A 19,427-nucleotide genomic window follows, 5' to 3' on the forward strand; every position below is an offset into this window, starting at 1 on the left:
GGGGTGGGTGAGGGTGTGGGGGGAAGTATGTGTGGGGTCTGGAGGAGGGTGGGGGTGTGAGGGCCAAGGTCCTCAGAGGCCCTGGAGCTGCACCTGGTGACAGCCAGCAGGACCTGCTCTGTCCGGCCCCACAGCATGCAGCTCCCTGCGCTCTCACCCATCCCCAGCCACAGGTAGTAGCAGAGTGCAGGGCCAGCCCCATCTGGCCCCATAACTTGCAGTTCCTGTCCAAGTCCTTGGCAGCACATGGCAGCAGTGTGCAGGGCCAGCCCCACCCTGCCCAATAGCGCTCCTGCCTGAGTCCCCAGCCTTATGTGGTGGCCGGGTGCAGGGCCAGCCCCACCCAACCCCATAACATGCAGCTTCTGCACTTCCACTTGAGTCCTTGGCTGCACATAGTGGCATGGTGCAGGTCCAGCCCCACCTGGCCCCATAGCATGCAGCTCCTGGACTCCTACCTAAGTCTTCAGCCATAGGTGGCAGCAGTGTGCGAGGCCAGCCCCACCCAGCCCCATAGGGTTCAGCTCCTGTACTTCCACTTGAGTCCCCAGCTGCATGTAGTGGCAGCATGTGGAGCCAGTCCAACCCAGCCCCATAATGTGCAGCTCCTGCAGCGTGTGGGGCCAGCCCCACCTGACCCTATAGTGCATTGCCCCCCACACTTTTACACCCTTTCTCTGAACGGGAGTCCCTGACCCCAGCCCAATGGGGCTCTAGCCTCAATTCCCAGTCTCGCAGACAGGGAGGGCTGGGAACAGCTGTGAGGGGTGGGAGCAGGCGATAGCCTCTGCCAGGCAGAGCTGCCTTGTCTCCAGGACCCCCTGGCTCAGGGCTGGAGTGCATCAGGCCAGGCTGGTGTGGGGGTTTGTTTCTTAGCAACCAGAGCTGCACCTCCCACATGGGTGCACCCGCTTGCAGAGGGGCAGCAAGGGCAGGGCTTATGGAGGTCTCACAAGCCCAATGGAATTGCCTGTATTGTGCCTGTGCCTGGGAGACAGTAATACACTCACAGCCCAGAAACCACACTTCTTGCCATATGGAGAAGAGTGCTGTATGCTGGCAGTGTATTTGCTTAGGATGCCATCTGCTTGGGGAGATGTGGTGTCAGGATACAGGGAGTGGCTTGGCTCCTAAGAAACTACGGACCATTCCCAGCAAGGAATATACCCATCTCAGACACCACCCTTCAGTCCCAGGGGATAGTAAGGAATACTGTCACCCTTCAGGCCCAAGGAATACTAGCTAGGGACTATGTCCATCTCAAACAGCCTGCTGGTCTCTCAGCCACATCTGTACACTTGTGTGAGTTGGGCTGCCTATTTCTGTATGACACCAAGAAAGAAGCTAACACTCCCTCCTCCTCCCCTTGACCTCTGCTGGGACTGTATGGAGAACAAGTCACCTCTGGCAAAACCATTTCCTGAAGAAAGCACAGGAGGGATTAACTGTGGTTATAGCAAAAAAAAAATCAAAGACTTCAGGTAGGAGGAGAGATGATAGAATTGCAAACTCAGATGCCTCACATGATGACAAAGTTACCTGATAAATGGATGAACTTAAAACCTAGGGGACATAATGAAGAAGTAGAGATAGAGGGAAAGCCCATCAGAAGTGTTTAAAATTAAAGGGCAGTTACCATATGGTACAGAGAAGTTGGACAGAACCATTGGGTGTTTCCAAGAGCCACACATTATAATAAGTGATGAGTAACCCATTCCTATCACTGATGTACACAAGTGAAAGTTTAGCACAGAGCTCTCCAATTACCCAGCACCATTCCCTTTAAATGCAAAAGCAACTCCAAGGACTAAGGCATTCAAAAATACATCCAGCAAGCACAGCAAAAAGGGCCAGTAGAGAAATGGCACAGGGATCTCGTATGCTAAGCTTTCTACTCAAGGCACTAGGGTGCCAAATTCTGTCCGCTTGTCTTCATTGCAGGATTGTTGAGAGATATTGGTTCTGTGCTGCATACTGTGTGCACTTCCCTGTGCAAATACCTTATTAGCTGTAAAAAGTACCAACTTTTACTACAATAAAAGCTCATCATTCTAGATAACTTGAACTAGGGCTGTGCTATCAAATAAATCTATTTGGAATTATTTGCATCCTTTAGGTGATAGAAGGGTAATAATTTGTCTTGATAAATGAGTTAATTTCATGCATCATTAACCAGACCAAAATACATCCAATAAATGCAGCAAAAAAGGGCGTATGATAGAAACAGCACAGGGATTTCTTACATTAATGTTTCTACTCATGGCAGTAGGGTGCCAATATTATGTAAGCAAATAAGACTCAAGAAGAATAATCAAGCTTAAAACGAAGACTTCTCCTGCAAGATAGTCACAATATGTAGGAAGTATAGCAGAGTCACCATCTATTGGAATTCTACATGCAACATTTAAAACAATGGTTTCAGACCAGTGACTCCTTCCAGTGCATTAAATCAAACAAAGATATACAAGGAAGCCCGTGGCTTGCCTTCAGCTTTTCCCCCCATTCTGGTACAATTGTCTGTGCTGCATCACTTCCATTTGAACTGTCCCCTAGCTGTGTTCAGACACTGATACATGGCATGAAAACCTGGGTTAGAGAAAGGGAAAGGCAGAGTCTACCCACTGGTAAAGATGATGTTGCTGTTATGATCACCATTCCTCTTCACTCTGTGCGCACCCAAAACACTCATCTCCAAAATTCATGTTTGCATATGGCTTGATCAACAATTTATTTGCTCTGGATACTTTTGCATCAATTTAAAAATTTTACAAGAAAAACAATGCAAGCCATTCATAGAGGATAATCCACTGTAATGTAATAACTGAACTGACTGCTTAAAGGGGTAGAATGTTGGAAAAGCATCTGTCAAGGGAGAAAAAGCCATCTTACTGCCAAAGAATGTCATCAGAAGTCAGAGGATCTAGACTCAGATTATCAAAAGCTGCACAATTATACCTGAAGTAACCGTGATTGTGTAAGGGTTTGGGCATATGTTCAAAATGCTTCAAACCCCACCTTTATTTAAAGAACCCTCAGTCTGAGCACATCAGTACCCCACAAACATGCAGGCCCTCCCAGCTCACATGCCTCAAAATATGTAGCAGCTGATGCAGTTGCACTGCTCCACAGCTGGTGGTGGTTCCCAGCATCCCTCATTATGAATCCTGAGGTTTCAGAAGGCAGCTAACCAGAAGCATCACACCTCTCAGCTTCTGCTCTCTGCTTCGCAAGCCTGGCTGGTTTCAAGTGCACTGCATTCCTAGTGGGACTAGACAATAGGTGCTTATGGCTTTCTTGCCCTCCAGTCTCTGAGAGAGCAGCATCTCAAGGTACTGCTTCTGCTCTTCAGGTCACACTTTACCTACCTTACCATGCTTTTTATCTCTTTCACCGATGGAACACATGCACACCTGTACCCAGTACAGTGACTGTAGTACAGGGGTGTGCCATTTGGGCTGGAGGGTCCACTTAATGAGTTTTGTGAACTGTTGAGGGCAGGAGGGAGAGAAGGGGGCTGGGGAGATGCTAAATGAGCCTATCCAGCCTGCTGGCCGCTGCCAGGAGCCTCAGAAGGGAGGGCTGTGCCCTGTGCCATTCTGCTGTGCTGTAGCAAAGGCCAGGCTATACTGCATGCAGACTCCACCTCACCACATCCAGGCACCTAAACTGGCTTCCTGTTGGCATTGTGCAGTCCTGGCATTGCAGCCACCAGCATCTGGGCCTGCGTGGGACAGGGTGCACTGCAGTGTGCCAAGTAGCTGTCCTGCCCACCCATCTGCCATGATGAACTGCTGCCACCACACTGCACCAGGAAAGTTGGGGGCAGCTGCCCAGGGCTGAGCCCCCACCTCTGTGGCTGGAACAGACTCACCTCCTAGTGGTGCTGTGGTAGCAGTGGCTCATCCTGGAGGGCAGGTGGGAGGGCTACTCAGCATACTGCATCCCATCCCATCCCATGTGGACCTGCCTGCCAGCAGCCATGGTGCCAGAACCGCACTGCGCTAACAGGAACCTGGCTGGGGCGGGGGGAAGGGAGTCCGTGTGTTGAGCGGCTGAGCCCAGATATGGCAGAGCCCTCCCTCCTCAGGCTCCCAGCAGGGGCCAGTGAGCAGGATAGGATCAATTTTCAAGCTGGATACAGTCCTCAGGCTGTAGTTTGCCTTGTACAAAGCAGGCCTCTGGATTCCTATGGCTTGTCTGAGAGGAAGGGAAATGTTTAGTGATGCTCCCAGAGCATGGGTGTGTGCTATTAGTCACCACTGTGTTTGGTGTGCAGGGCTGGTGCTCTAAGTACCAAAAGGATGACAGGGAAGTCATCCAAAATAATGGCAGGATAGTTAGCTGGTCTTCTCCAATGTTGATGCCATGAGCTGTCTTGTCCCAGGGGCTGGTATGGCCCAAGCTCAGTGGTCCTGAATAGAAGGGCCTTCCCCAGGATCCTCGTTTCAGACTGGAGCCTTCTCACAGTGCTTTGGGTCCACAGGGCTATTGAGGTGGACACTGAGCTGTCTGACAGAGTTGATAACAAAGGCATTATCACCTACAAGAATTTGGAAGAGTTCCTTAAATATACCACCCAACAGGCACTTGGGACAGGGCTACCATCACAATATTGTCTGTCTTCATGATGTTTGCTTTGGCTCTACTGATGCAAGTGCTAGTTATGCCCATGAGTGACTACCTCTAATGCAAGCTGCACATACACAGCCTATGGGTCTGCTGAGTGCTCTCCTTACTTTAGCTACAGAATTAAGTTGAGCATTTCACTGACCTTCTTGGCGCACTTCATTTATTCAGTGGATGAGTAGGTACTTGAATATGTTCACGCAGTACACAAGAAGTCAACTTTCAGCCACGATTGTCCAGAAAACGGTGGCTGCATTATGCTTCTGCGCCTGGGTTTAAGAAGATGACGTCACACGTGAAAGACTATGTGACCCTTAGGGCAGTACAGATGGCAGTAAGGCACAAAAGGGGGAACCTCACGGGAGATGGAAGGGTGGGAAGAAGCAGAACATTATGAGATGCTGGTAGCTGAACAATTTCCTGTGTCACTCTAGACAGAACAATTTGAAGCTTTTCACAGCAGAGCACTTCAGAGTTGTTCCCATTTCATCCAGGGTCATTTTATATAGTTCAGGCCAATTTGGAGTGCTAGAGCACTGTGCATTGCCTGCTCCTTCTCTTTCTATAGTACCTGAAAAACACTTGAAGCACTGCAAACATTACATCTGTCGATGACGTAAAAGTAATGCAAAAACGTAGGAGAGGGGGGAAGGAATCTTTCCAACTGTAAGTATGGTTAAGTAACTGGACAGGCTGCTGAGGGAGGACACAATGTCCCTCTCATTGGAAGTTTAAAAACAAACAAACAAACAAGACAAATATTTCATTTAGGTCCATTTCATTCTGCTTTAGAATGAAAACGAGTTAAATGACTTCTTGAGGTCCTTTCCCAGCCTAAGTTTCTGCAATTCTGTATTTTTAGTTGGCTTTAAATTAATCTGTGGATAAAAAGCAGTAAGTCAGCTCCTTGAAATCAATGCATATGAAAAAATTGGACAAGGAGAGCATTTGAGCAAGATTATAATCATTTTCTATGTCCAGGATATTAAGAACACTGCAAGCTAGAGTTCTCCCAGAAGTAATGGATGTAGCCCAAGAAAGCCTCTACATCTAGTTTCTCACACCAACCACAGTTCACTCAGGGCCTGGAGTATTTTTGTGGCAGGTTGTTTTCAATGAACCATCACTTACCTCTCTAGAATTTTTTAAATAAAAAGTTTTATTAGAGAAATTACTTTGAACAAAAAAGGACAACAATATTTGTTTTGTCATTTAAAAAAGTAACTGTTTTCTTCATGCCCTATAAGGTGAACTGAAGAAATGCTACAAAGATCTCTTCCTGCTGCCATTCTGTGATGGATTGGTTTATATCTGCATCACTACAATAAATTATGAACAGTCCTTTTCCACGCTTCTCTCCTGAAAGTGCTGCATATTAACAGAAAATGTTGCACACAAACCACATTTCTATTCATTCTGCAGTATTGGAACCAGTATCTAGAAAAAAAAAAAAAAAAAAAGAGGAAATAAATGTAAACATATACAGATAGGATATCACAAGCTGGTAGGAATTAACATTAAATCAAACTTTTCTTTTAACTGCTATAACAGATGCATCAAAAACTATGTATGTGGAAAAGACAAGATGCATGCCCAGGGCTGGAGAACAGTTACGTGCGGAATTACTTAAAGCAATTGTTCAGGAACAATCTTAAACTGCCCTCCCACCCCAGTCAGGCCAGTGGCAGGAAGCCACAAAGCAGGGAAAACTCTGCATTCTTTTTTCCAGGGAATCTTAAGTAGCTGGAACAAATCAGCCAAAGGCTATAAAGATTATTCTTCCAGGCCAGTTTCAGATCTTATAAATCAACCTGTCAAAGCAACCAAGTGTTGTTTTTTTCCAGGAAAAGCATCTGAACAACACATTTTCCTAAATAAAGTAAATAATCAGATATTCTATGAGCAGTATGCATGCGGTGGTCATAGATTGTAAGGCTGAAAGGGACCTCGGAAACTCATTGGGTCCAGCACCCTGCACCAGGCAGGAAAAATGGCAGGTGGGGTCAGATGATCCCAGCAAGATGACTGTTCAGTATCCTCTTGAAGATTTCCAGGGTAGGTGATTGCACCTGGAGGAAACTTATTACAGAGTCTGGACACCGTAATTTCTTCGGTTCCCTAGAATATTGAGCCAGCTGTCGCCAGTGTTCAACCACTGTGATTTGCTTACTGATGCTAGGCCAACACTGGCATTCTTTAATGTACCGATTGCTGAAAAGAATATTTTTGCTTTGCTTCAGTATATCATGGTGGTAATGTCATAACCGCAAGGTTAAGCGGACAGACCAAATAATTCCTATTTTGTTACCATATTTTTTGAGCTGTATAACTTAATCACTGACAAATAGGGGTGGTCATATTTCTGTTTGGCAGCACTCTAGATTTATTTATTCATACACTTAAAGACTAATATTAAGGCAACTGTAATTTATACATCAGCTTTAACTAGGATTCAATGATATAGCCCAGAACACTCCCCCCCCCATCTGAGCTAATTAATTATCTAATTTTTCAAATGATCTTATTTCTGTACAGAAAAGCTGGCATTCCCAGTTTAAACTGAGTTTAGTAACCAAAGACAGAGACAGCTCCAGTCACAAACATTTCCTCAGTCTGTTAATGACTCTGGCTGAGTGAACCAGTTTCATAAGTCCACTTAAGCTGGATGTCTCTACTAAGATAATATTTACACTGTATTTTAGCACTTACTTTTTCCATCACATGCTACAATTTTCACTTTATCCACTTTCACGAGTTCAGTAACCTCCCTAAATTCAACATCGTTCAGTACAAATGTCCATACATTGTCACAGAACCTGTATGTATTCAGGGAGCCCTTTAAAAGAAAGATATAGCATAAACAATTATATAATGGATATCATCAATATGGTTACAAAGACAAGGACGTTGAGCAGTTGAAAAATTCTTATCTTATCCAACTATCAAAGTAGCTATTTTACATAGTTTATGGATACTCGCCAAACAAAAGTTAACAAAAAGTTACTTTAACTTCATCAGACTCTATGGACATTTTATCCTTGGTCTTTGCTACTGGACTATTTGCTAGGCAGAACATGCAAGCACAAAACTAGGTATTTTTAGGCAATTCTAAGGAAAACTGTAGTTTGAACGCCCCCATGTGGCAGAAAATGCTCATACTCATGTATGAACATTATACTTTAAGGAGAATCATACACAGCAGCTAGGAATAATGATGGATTTTCCTGGCATTAGAGGAAGGACAGTCAGTCAGACACTTTTATTTAATTTAATTTATTGTCAGCCAGGCTGGGGCATGGGTCAATCAAAGCTATTACTGTGATCCTTTAAACAAGATATATGCTCTATACGAAACAAACAAATAGTCTCCTAACTCTTTATCTGACTTCCTGAACTCACCAGAACAATTATTTGGTCAGGATTTAAATGCAAGACATATGGAGCATCTGATAAGCAACTCAGCTAGGTGGCTAAAGGTGGAGATCAGCAAATATTATTAAAATATGAGGGTATTTTACGGCTTTTGTAAATTAGCAGATATTTTGCTTGTTACTGCTCATAAGCAGCAACACGTGCAACTGCCAACCTGTACACCCAGAGCACTACTGATTTCTGACTCATTCTGACTCAAGAGCATTTGAAACTTAATGCCAGAAGTACAAGATATTTTGCAGTTTACCACATGCAACTCAATTCATCCCGTGACAGAACATTTCAATAGATTCACCAGTATGAATCTTCTCAAAAACAAATTCAAATGTACATTAGACAAAGGGTTTGTTTCACCTAAACCTACTGCAGTAAATACACACTATGTGGAACATTTTTTGCATAGGAGTGTAAAAAATTCAACATGAAGAATTATCTAAAATCTTGTTTATGAGCAGTACCTGAGTTAGGAAGCTTCATGGCAGCTCAGAGAAAATGTGTACTATGATCATTGTTTAACTCAATACCACAGGGTAGATTATGTACATTAATTGGATAGTTTTTAAGAGCTTACTTTTTTCTGCACTTCAAGATCTGGAATAGTATAATAATAATAATAATAATAATAATATAAAAGGTTAACTATAACATGCATTCCAAAGTCTGGAATGAATTACCAGATAGATTAACCAAAGATAAATAAAACAGATGTGTTTATAAAGAGCTCAGTCACAAAAATACCCATCATGTATTTTCTGAATTTTACTTCAGGTTCCATTTTTCGTGGGAGTTTTCTAGAACTGAATCCTAATTCTCCTGTTATCTTGATGGTGGAAAGAAAAGGAATCCCTCCCTCCTCCTCTTCCTCCCCCCAAAAAGCACTGCCCCCCTCCTGTTGCGTCCAGACAAGCATGCATGTGCGGTTTGCAGCACCTCAAAGCAGCCTGAGATTTTGCAAACTGCACACGGCATGCATGCACCCATTCACCACGCTGTTAATTTAATAGAATCATAGAAAATTAGGGTTGGAAGGGACCTCAGGAGGTCATCTAGTCCAACCCCCTGCTCAAAACTAGATCTAGTCTCCAACTAGATCATCCCAGCCAAAGCTTTGTCTAGCCGGGTCTTAAAAACCTCCAAAGATGGAGATTCCACCACCTATCTGGGTCACCTGTTCCAGTGTTTTACTGCCTTCCTAGTGAGAACATTCTTCCTAATATCTAACTTAAACTTTCCTTGCTGCAACTTGAGACCACTGCCCCTTGTTCTGTCATCTGCCACCACAGAGAACAACCTAGCTCCATCCTCTTTCAACCCCCCATTCAGGTAGTTGAAGTCCTCATACGCCATGTCTCTCAACCCCCAAACCATTTTTGTTGCCCTCCGCTGGACTCCCTCCAATTTGTCCACATCCTTTCTGTACTGGGGGCCCAAAATTGAACACATTACTCCACTGGCCTCACCAGTGCTGAACAGAGGGGAATAATTTTCAGCGTGGTGGTTATTTTTGACACTGGGAGATACTGGTGTCAAAAAACAGCCACTAAGGAGTGGTGTGGCACATGCAGCAGCAGCGTGCATTACTAGAAATGGAGCCTAACTGGCCAGAGACATGCTCTGGCTGCTGGCCAGGCTCCGAGCAGCCAGCTTGGTGCCACTGCTATTTGTCCCACAGGAGATGAGCACGCATGTACAGGGGCACACATCTGGATGTGCCCCATCTCCATCTTCTCACTCCAGAGAAGATGGATTCCTTTCCTACTCTCTGTTGCTAGGGGTTATCACCTTGTTATGAATGACCCTTAAACTTACATATGCTGCTGCCTATTGGTTTCTGTGAGCAACAGAGCAAAAGACTTTTGAGATTTTCACTGCTTGGAGACAGCATCATTCTTGCATTTACTGAGTATGTCGCAGCAAAGAACTGCAGTATTACAGGTCATTTCTGTATATTAATCTAGAAATATAACAAATAGCCTGCCTCCAAATATAAAGCTCAACTAGGAATGGAAGAGATCAGCAACACAAATACACCCCCACAAGCACAACCCTGACAAGATGTAACCTTTGCAAGTTCTGTGCCAGACAGGTGACAGAATTATAAGAAACTTGAACAGCCTATGAATAGGGAATCTATCATAACCAAATACAAAAGCAAGAATTAAATTCAATATTATAGAGATAATGGTTATATACAGATGCAGTCTTGCTAGAATCAAAATGAACCCTTAAATAGACTTTTTCAATCATGGCATATACAGATAAAATTCTCCTTGCTGCCACTGAATACCAACACCTGCTTCTTGGGGATGTTAATAATTATAAAAGTGCACCTACCCTGAAATTGACTCTGTTCCTGACCCGCTGCGCCAATGCTGAATTTATAGCCTTGTCAAACTGAAGTAGCACTTGCAGGGCAAGCTGAGGGGTGATTTGCTGTGACTATAAAAGGGGAAAAAAATAACGAGAACATATGAGACTATAAGGGAGAAAAAAAAGAAACACACATTACTTTTCACTTTTTCTAGCTAGAGAACATTACGGATTAAAAATACACAGATACGGATTACATAAAACTATCAAAGCAAAATTTATATGATACAAACTCTTGGATACAGCTTTACTGAAAAGAGATTTCTGTTTTTATTCTGTTACTCTCACAAAAGAAAGATATAAATTCTTGTGTAAACATGGTAGCGATATATCCACATGGGGAGATACCTATTTTCTAGAAATATGGGTAATAAAGCCAAATTCCAATTGTCTTTCTATCCAATATCTGCTTTCTCCCCAGGAGCCACTCTCGTGATTAGTGATCCACTAAGCCAAAGCTGACAGGAATACAGTCAGACTGTAGCATAACCCAAAATTATTTGGCCAAACTGACTGAAACTAGCAGTTCTGAAATTTAAGGACAGATCTCCAAATGTAATTAAATAAAATAAATAAATTCATAGATTGCAAGGCCAGAAGGAACCTCAGAAGATCATCGGGTCCAGCCCCCTGTACCAGGCAGGAATAATGACAGGTGGGGTCAGGTGACCGTCCAGTCTCCTATTGAAGATTTCCAGGGTAGGTGACTTCACCACCTCTGGAAGGAGCTTCAGTACACCCCAACTGAAGAAGTTTTTCCTAATGTTGAGCCTGAAATGTTCTTCCAGGAGCCTGTGGCCATTACTCCTGGTTTTCCCCTCAGGTGCCCTGGTGAACAGTTGTTCACTGAGCCCCTGATGTACTCCCCTGACCTAGCAATGAGCTACTACCAGGTCCCCTCTCAGTTTTCTCTTTGTCAGGCTGAGAAGTCCCAGGTCCCTCAGCCATTCCCTGTATGGTCTGCCATGCAAGTCTCTGATCATATGGGTGGCTCTTCTCTTGACTCTCTCAAGTTTTACCATGTCCTTGTTAAAGTGCAGCACCCAGAATTGGACGCAATACTCCAGTTGGGGTCTCCCCAATGCTGAGTAGAGTGGGAAAATCACCTCCTTATAAAATATAAGTACTGGAAGGGTGAAGAACCTGTTAATCAGTAGTCGTGGAATTGTTATATCACCTCAGTGTCTCCATCTCCAGGATAAAATTGAACACTTTACAATCAAGCTATTGACAAAGATTTCTATACTCATGAAAAAGCAGTAAGTTTTTCACTGTAATGTTTCTTCCTAATTAAAGACAGCACAGTTGCATTCATTCCCCGGGCACTGTTTATTGTCATAGCTAAAAGAGAAACAAATCAAGTGGGCTATTTCAGAATATAGTTTAGCCATTCATTTACTAGGAGACAGGAATGCATTTTGTTCTGCTAGAATGTTTTATTTAAACACTGCCCCAGAATTATAATTCCTGCTTTTGATTTCAAAACAACGAAGTCTCCACACCTCAAGAACAGAGGATCGGTAAGGTCTCTGCAGATGAACCAGAGAGCCCTTTGTATTTTAAACTGCACACCAGTGGCCCAAGCACTTGGCATATTTCAGCTCCACTCGTTCACTGCTCCATCACCCTTCAGGCTAAGCAGCTCGTCTCCCACCTGTATGAGCTCATCCAGGCTCTCCTGAAGGCTGTTCCCCAGGGTGGTATTTCTGTACAGCTGATATGCCATGGTTTACTGAGGGAAGGTGGAAACGCTCCTGCTTGTGCACGGCTCCAGACCCGCTGCTGGGGCTCACGCTGTCATTGAAAGCCTGGGAAAGCCAAGAGAAAGGGTTACGCTGGGGGGTGGTGCGGCTCTGACCCGAAACACAGCGACGCCTGTGCTCGGACTCGAGAGGAACCCAAGTACCCCCGGGAAGGGCTTCCAGCCTGAGCCCCTTCCCCGGGCGGCGCCACCACGGGAAGGGGAGCGCTGTGGCGCCGCTGTCCTGCCGCGGGGCGGCCCTTGCGGCCCAGGCCAAGGGAGGGCGTCTCCCCCGGGGAGGGGGCGCAGCGCCGGGCTCCCCCTGCGGGCGGCGGCGGGGGCAGGGCCCGCACGCACTCGGAACCGGAAGGGCGCCGCCACAGGAAATGCCACTTTTTAACCCCACGCAGGCTGGAGGGTTTCTTTTAACCCCGTCACAGTCGTTCGGCCCCGCCCCGCCCGCGAGCGGCCCCGGGAACCCCTGGGAAACCACCGCTGCGGGAAGGGAGTTCAGCGGCCTCCCGCTCCCCCTCCCCGCGCAGCGAGCGGTCCGGCCGGGCCCTGCGCGTTTCATTGCAGGCCGAGTCTTGCTGGGAGCACGGGAGCCCCCGCCACAAGCCCTGGCCCGCGGCTCCCCGAAAGGGCACGGCTCCCGCCTCTCCCGCACCGCAAACCTGGGATGTTTTTGCCCCCCGCATTAGTTTCCCCTCCGGTTCCGGGGCAGGGGTGGCTTCGTGACACTGGCTGGACAGGCGGAGCCGCGGGCCCGAAAGCTGCTCCTGAGCTGAGGGCGGCGTAGCAGCCGGGCTGGGACGCCGGTGACAGAACACGAAGTGCGGCAGCCTCGTGTACTTCGGAGCCGGCCTTCCCACGCGGCGGCCCGCTCAAGCTGGAAAGAAGAAACGCCAGGAGGGGCGCGATAGGATGCCTAGCGCTTGCTGCCGTGCTATTTATCCTTTAGCGCCAATGTCGGTCTGTACAAAGCACGTTACCCCCTTTTAAGAGAGTGGTGTAAAACAGTTGTTCTCAGCCCTTTTTGTACCAGGACTCCTTTGTAAACACGGATGGTCAGTCCTGACCCCGAAAATCGTTTAAAGAGAAAACAGCCCCCTGGCCCTGAGGTGCTGCCTGCTCCAGCCCCACTGCGGGACGGGGTGGGCGCGGGGGGCAGGGGGAGCATGGGCCCTGCCAATTCATGCAAGCACAGGGCTGCAGCACAGGTCCCAGCCTGGGCCGGCAGAGCAGGGTGGCAAGATTCGCTGCTGCCAAGACCCCCAAGCCAGCTGTGCTGGCAGCAGCATAAGAAGTAGCGGATAGCGGGGGGAGGGGACAGCCCACTGTCCTCACCTTCTGCTAGCACCTGCTCACACACCCTGCCACCATGGCCTGGCTGCCACCAGCACCACCACTCCTCTCAGGCCACCTGTGCGGCCCACCACCCCACTTCCCCTCCAGGGTAGAGCTGCAACTTGGGAGTGGTGGGGTCCAGGCTGTGGTGGCCCAGTAGAGCTGGGGCCTGAGCGGCAAGGGGCTGGAGGTAGGAGAAGGTGAGGACAGAACACCTTCCCCAGCCATCGCTCTTTGCACTGCTGGCAGCATGCAAGTCCGGGCAGCAGCAGCAGGAACCAGGCTTGCTGAGCAGCTCTAACCTCCCACACTGGGTTCTCTTCACTGGCCTGAGTTGGGTCCTACCCATGCTGGTCTGACCAGGCTTCAGCCCTGTGCCTGCTGTGGGTGCACAACTTGGTGGTGGTGGGGGACGGTTCGTCTCCCTATGCCCTCCTGACACGTTGCTTGTGCCCTCCCAACTCCTCCCTGAATTCGCATCCATGCCTGCCCCCTGCCCATAGACTTACCTGCAGGGAGCTGCTCTTCACCCTGCCTGGCTGTCACATGCATGTGTGCACACATGCACATGGCACCCACCCCCTGCCAAATCACCCTCCTCCCAGTCCCCACAGCCCTGAGCCCCACTGTGGAACTCTGCCAGCCTGCAAGGGGAAACCCGCAGTTTCCAAGTTTTTATCCTTTAAGAGAGAAAATCCCTGTTTTCCCCAAAGCAAATGGGAAACCCGGATCCCTGTTTATTAGTAGGCAAAGCATTAACATGGTGAAACACAAGTAGCATCTGTTTTTTAAAAAAGTATGCAAAATATGATCCATTTTTCACGACTGTTTCATGCATTTTTGCAACCCACTTTCGGGTCACGACCCACAGGTTGAGAAACTCTGGTATAAAAGATAAAGGCACTTCTTCAAAGAGCACCCTTGTTTATGGAACTATAATCCTCCAGAGAATGACCTGCATCCACAAGAGTTACCGAGTATGATAGTTACCACAGGAACTTGCAAAGTAACTGTACAAAGTGCTCTTGTTGTCAGCCCTGACTGGCCCCTTTTCTGAAAAAGATGTTAATTTGCAACTGAATGAGATTTTAATCTTTGACACAAATCTGCTTTTGTGACTCTAGAGTTAACCATCCTCACTTTACAAGAAGAGGCAAGGTTTATTGAGATCTTATTGGATGCACTAAAATACTAAAAGAAGAATAAAAATAATAATAATTCTTGTCTCTTACATTTCCTGGGCCATCTTTGCTCTAGCACTGCTCCAGCCCTGTTTTTCAACACCACACCTGCATTAGCTTCAAAGAAAGCCACTACCCCTTTAATCTTACACAGTTCTCGTCACAAGAGACTTTTCCAAGAAGGCTAATTAAGACATTTGACCAGTAAGAGCCTTCTTCCTCCTTCCCCCCTACCATTATGGGAGTCTCATTAAAATGCTGTTTACTCCAAATTTGTTCTACTTACACATTTTCAGTGTAAACATAACCATTTAAATTACTCTCTACTCATTTTTAAATATCATTGGAAAAATCATAAAATGTATGCTGCCTGCAATGGGAGCTTTTCTGAAGTTTGATCTGTTATAGTATATATCAGACTTTTTGACTAATTAACACAGATGTAATCTTATACTCTTAAGACGTGGGTTTTCAACCTTTTTAAAGCAGGGAGCTCCTTCTGGTGGGTACCCCTTCTGGATGCGGAGTTGGGGAGGGGGGAGGGGTTCGCTATACACTTTGTGGCCAGCTGGCCTGGGGGTGGGGAAAGGGGGAAAGGACTGCTGATGACTGGCTGGATGCAAAGCCAGCAGCGCAGAGAAGCAGGGATACTTGGGCGCAGGGAAGTGGCACATGGAGGCAATGTGGAGTGACAGAGGGCAGCAGCAGCCCTTCCCCCCGTGCCACCGCTTCTCAAGTACCCCCGCTTCTCTGCGCCACCGCCACATACCCCCTGGGGCCTTCTCAAGTACCCCCAGGGGTACACGTACCCCCGGTTGACAACCCCTGCTCTAAGATATAGTACTGTTGCTATGTGGAATTATGTATTCACCTACTTAAAGAACTTCACAGACACTCCCTCTCCACCCTCACCCCAAAAAGTGCCTAGATAGGTTAAAACTGGGAAAACAGGTCCATGATCTTCCTATCCATACTGGTTCAGAGCATGAAAATAATTAAATTTCACATTTAAAAATGCAACATTAAAAAACAAACGAAAAAACCCAGGAACAAAATAGAACTTCAAAATTTCTAGTCAACTCAAAGCTTTGACCATCTGACAATACAAACTCCAAATTTCAACATTACCTAATCACACAGTGCCAACCTAGTTTGACTGTAAAACCTAACTTGAGTGAAACTGAAAATTTTTCAGAGGTAGTCAAATGATACAAAAATGTAAGTCCAATTGATTTTCAATGGCACTCTCAGGTCCTTAAAAAGCTTGCTATTTTTTATTATTTTCCCTACCGTATATACAAATCCAGAGATACCTTACATCCATCACAATGGGCAGTCAGCTCAGAGGACCTTGTCACTTGCAAGTACTCATTCTGGTAGCAAAATAAAGTTGAGAACATGCTGCTACATATCTGGGATTTATAACCCTTTAAGTGCAAGAGCCCATATCTTAAAATGACAGAGCTTAGAAAATGCAGTGTATTCCTGCAACATGTAATTTACTGTTAGCTGGAGAAGCAAGAACTCACCAACCTGAATTTCCTTTATCAGCAAGTCACATCATGAAGTAAAGGATTGGTCAAAAAAGCAAATTGTTGAAGTCATGTTTTTAGTACTGAAGTAATTTTTTTAAAGCATTCTTTGTTAAAAAAAAAATTATATTTTTTTTATCTTAATTCATCTTGGGCAGAAGTTCACAATTTTAAGTTAATATTGAAAACTTCCAGTACTGTTTGACATACCTGCCTTTAGGTATTATTGTTGCTAAGACGCAAGACTAAGCTTCCACCTGGAAGCTGAAAACTAGGACTAATCACCATTTAAAGAAAACAAATACAGTCAAGAACAGAAACCTGATTTTAATGCATTGGAAGGTAAGGTCATTAAAAAAAGATAAACAGAAGTACTTTAAAACTCCACTTCTGCCCTCCATTTACGATCCATGTTTTTAATGCTTCCTTCTCCCTCAGACTACCATGATTTTAGTTCTGAAGCATTTAAAAAAATTATAGTGAAATGATGTAAGTGTTTATAAAAGTGGTCTTTATAATCTATATTGCAATACAAAGGGTTCAGTACAAAATATACCTTGTGTGTGTTTGAGAAATTCCCAAAAGTCTTTTAAAATAGATTTTTTTAAATGCCATTTGTTATGTAAGGCAGAAAACTGAGAAGGGGGAGAGTCCCCTCAGAGATGGCCAACTTAGCTTTCAAGCTTTTTCTTTAGAGACCAGTGAGACTGTCAAAATGAATGCTGCTATTTAAACTGTGGAGAGAAACATCAAGCAATCGTGCATCTGCAGGTACACTTCTAAATAAGCAGCATTAATGCAATGTTAAGATCAAGACTCAAGTACATCCATCAAGAAAGACAGAGTTAAAGCCAAAGATTTAATAATAATTTAAGATGTGGTCTGTAGAGAAAAGGATTTATCATCCTTTATCAGCTTATGATACATTGAGTTGTTCAAACACCCATTGCCTCAGTTCTCCTATTTCTTATCTGGCTTCAGTTTTGGCTGGGGATGCTAAATCTCAAATGAAAGCCTGAGGTACCAACCTTGCAAATGCGATTTTAATCATATTTTTAGTTACTGGAGTTAAAATTGAGGGCAATTAATCTTCTAGTGTGCAAGACTTACTTTTCAGTATCTAGTCCTACTTTTTTTTAATTAAATTTTCAGTCTTATCAAGGTTTTGGAAAAGAGGATCCTTTTTATCCAATGTGAAAAAGCAAACAGGAAAAATTTATAACTCAGGTCTCTGTAATCGCATAATGTAGAAGCAAAAAGGTGCAAAAGATAGTCTTCTCACTTCTTAAAAGTGACTCTGTCAAATGCAAAATATAAAATATGCCTACACAGTAAAATATTCTTTGCAGCTTACTTTTGTGCAATTTGAGAGAAAAGAAACCTATCAAAACAAGTAGGGGGAAGAAAGAAAATACTGATGTGAGCTGGTTAAGACCATGGAAACAATGGGATACCAAAATCATGTCCAAGTCTGGGAGAATTACTACAATTTTGTCTCCCCATGAGGAGAAACAAACATTTTGTATTTGAAACACCTTCACCTATTATGTGTTACCTCACATAAAAGAGAAGGCATCTTTCTGCTACCTGTGATAGTTTGCTGCAACAATAAGCTTTCTATGCAGAACTTTTTAAAAAAAACTTTAAATTAAAAAAAAAATTATGCCTATTTTCAGTGTAAGTTAAGTTTAAATAAAATGTCTAATTTTCCAGGCCTCTAGAGACTTGGTAAAAATTAGATTTAAGGCTAGAAAAGTAAAATGAAGGTCACAGATTTGCATGCACACACTCAACTTACACATCTTACTCAACTGCAGTGTAAGATGCAGAGAATAAATTCACGGGAAATCTGTCAAAGACAGGAGTACCCAATTACCTGTGGAGGCACATTTCTCGCATGAAAAACCACACTCTCTCCAATCTCTCAGTCCTGATCCTCAACCGAAACTTACAAAACACCTCCAGAGACGAGCCTATGAACTCCACTTCATCAACCTCCTGGATACTAAAAATCATTGACAAAATATATACAAAAAACTAGAACTCTTGGTTCCAAAATGATACCTTTTATTAGACCAACTGGAAAATGGCAAGAAAACTGTCCTTTTCTGCAAGCTTTCGGGATCAAAGTCCCTTCGTCAGGCTCTGGGAAAAGTATAGCTGGTACAAGATGCACAGAGAGAGCTGAAGATGGAAGTCTGTCCCTCTGTGCAAAAATCTTCAGGTCCCTCTGTGCAAAAATGAAGTTTATTTCCTACCTATGGGGAATTTTTATCATCTTGTACCATCTACACTTTTCCCAGAGCCTGACGAAGGAACTTTGATCCCGAAAGCTTGCGGAAAAGGACAGTTTTTTTGCCATTTTCCAGTTGGTCTAATAAAAGGTATCATTTTGGAACCAAGAGTTCTAGTTTTTTGTATGTCTTTTTGTCTCAGACCAACATGGCTACCAAGTACACCCCTGGACTAAATATAGACATTGGATTTATGACACATTATAACCTGCCTGACATCTGACTCCCCAGGTACCTCTCCACTATTCATCCCCCTTCTCTCCCCCCGCACCCAGCCTGTCTCTCACCCATTGACTCCTCGATCTACATCTTCACTGCCTACCTGTCTTGTATGCATACCAGCCCAGCCTCTGACTTCTTTATTTTTCATTCCATCCAGGAAGAGCACACACCAACTGCTGAAACTTCCTCAGCCCGACAAAGGGTTTTTGAACCCAAAAGCTTGCTTAGTAATTGTTTTCCAACTATTTAAGTTGGTCTAATAAAAGATATCAGATTCATCCAAAGAACCTTGTCTGCCTATGTCCTTAGACCAACACGGCTACAACCTACACCTCAAGATGGAGTGCCTGATCTGCATGAGTTAACTCCAATGCAGATCACTGCCTTTATCTGGCAGCAGCATCTGCTAGCCTCACACCTACAACAATTATAAGAGACAATGAGAGGTAAAAGATCCATCACTAGTAAATCCTAACTTTAAGATTAACCTTTGCCTGCTGCACCCTGCTGATAAATAACTGTCTAGTTGAATGCCACTTCACTTTCTCCATATATTGGGTTTATTTTATAAATATGAACTGTGAAAATATTAGCACTCCCCTACATATATTGTTTGTAAAAATATAAAAATGGGTGTTCTAGGCTTGATTAAGACAAATGGTAAGCACAACAGTAATAAAAG

The 19,427-nt window shown here is 44.7% G+C and overlaps 1 protein-coding gene across 1 annotated transcript; it reads right to left on the reverse strand.

Moving 5' to 3' along the window:
- Positions 1-5,765: 5,765 nt before the first annotated feature.
- Positions 5,766-12,236, reverse strand: GTF2A2 (general transcription factor IIA subunit 2). Its single transcript, XM_025199463.1, has 4 exons — positions 12,083-12,236; positions 10,393-10,497; positions 7,336-7,462; positions 5,766-6,063 (listed from the first exon to the last, which is right to left on the reverse strand). The coding sequence occupies exons 1-4, from the start codon at positions 12,152-12,154 to the stop codon at positions 6,038-6,040; spliced, it is 330 nt and encodes a 109-aa protein (XP_025055248.1). The 5' UTR covers positions 12,155-12,236; the 3' UTR covers positions 5,766-6,037.
- Positions 12,237-19,427: the final 7,191 nt, after the last annotated feature.

Source organism: Alligator sinensis, unplaced genomic scaffold (genome assembly GCF_000455745.1).
Source record: "Alligator sinensis unplaced genomic scaffold, ASM45574v1 scaffold458_1, whole genome shotgun sequence".
NCBI lineage: Eukaryota > Metazoa > Chordata > Crocodylia > Alligatoridae > Alligator > Alligator sinensis.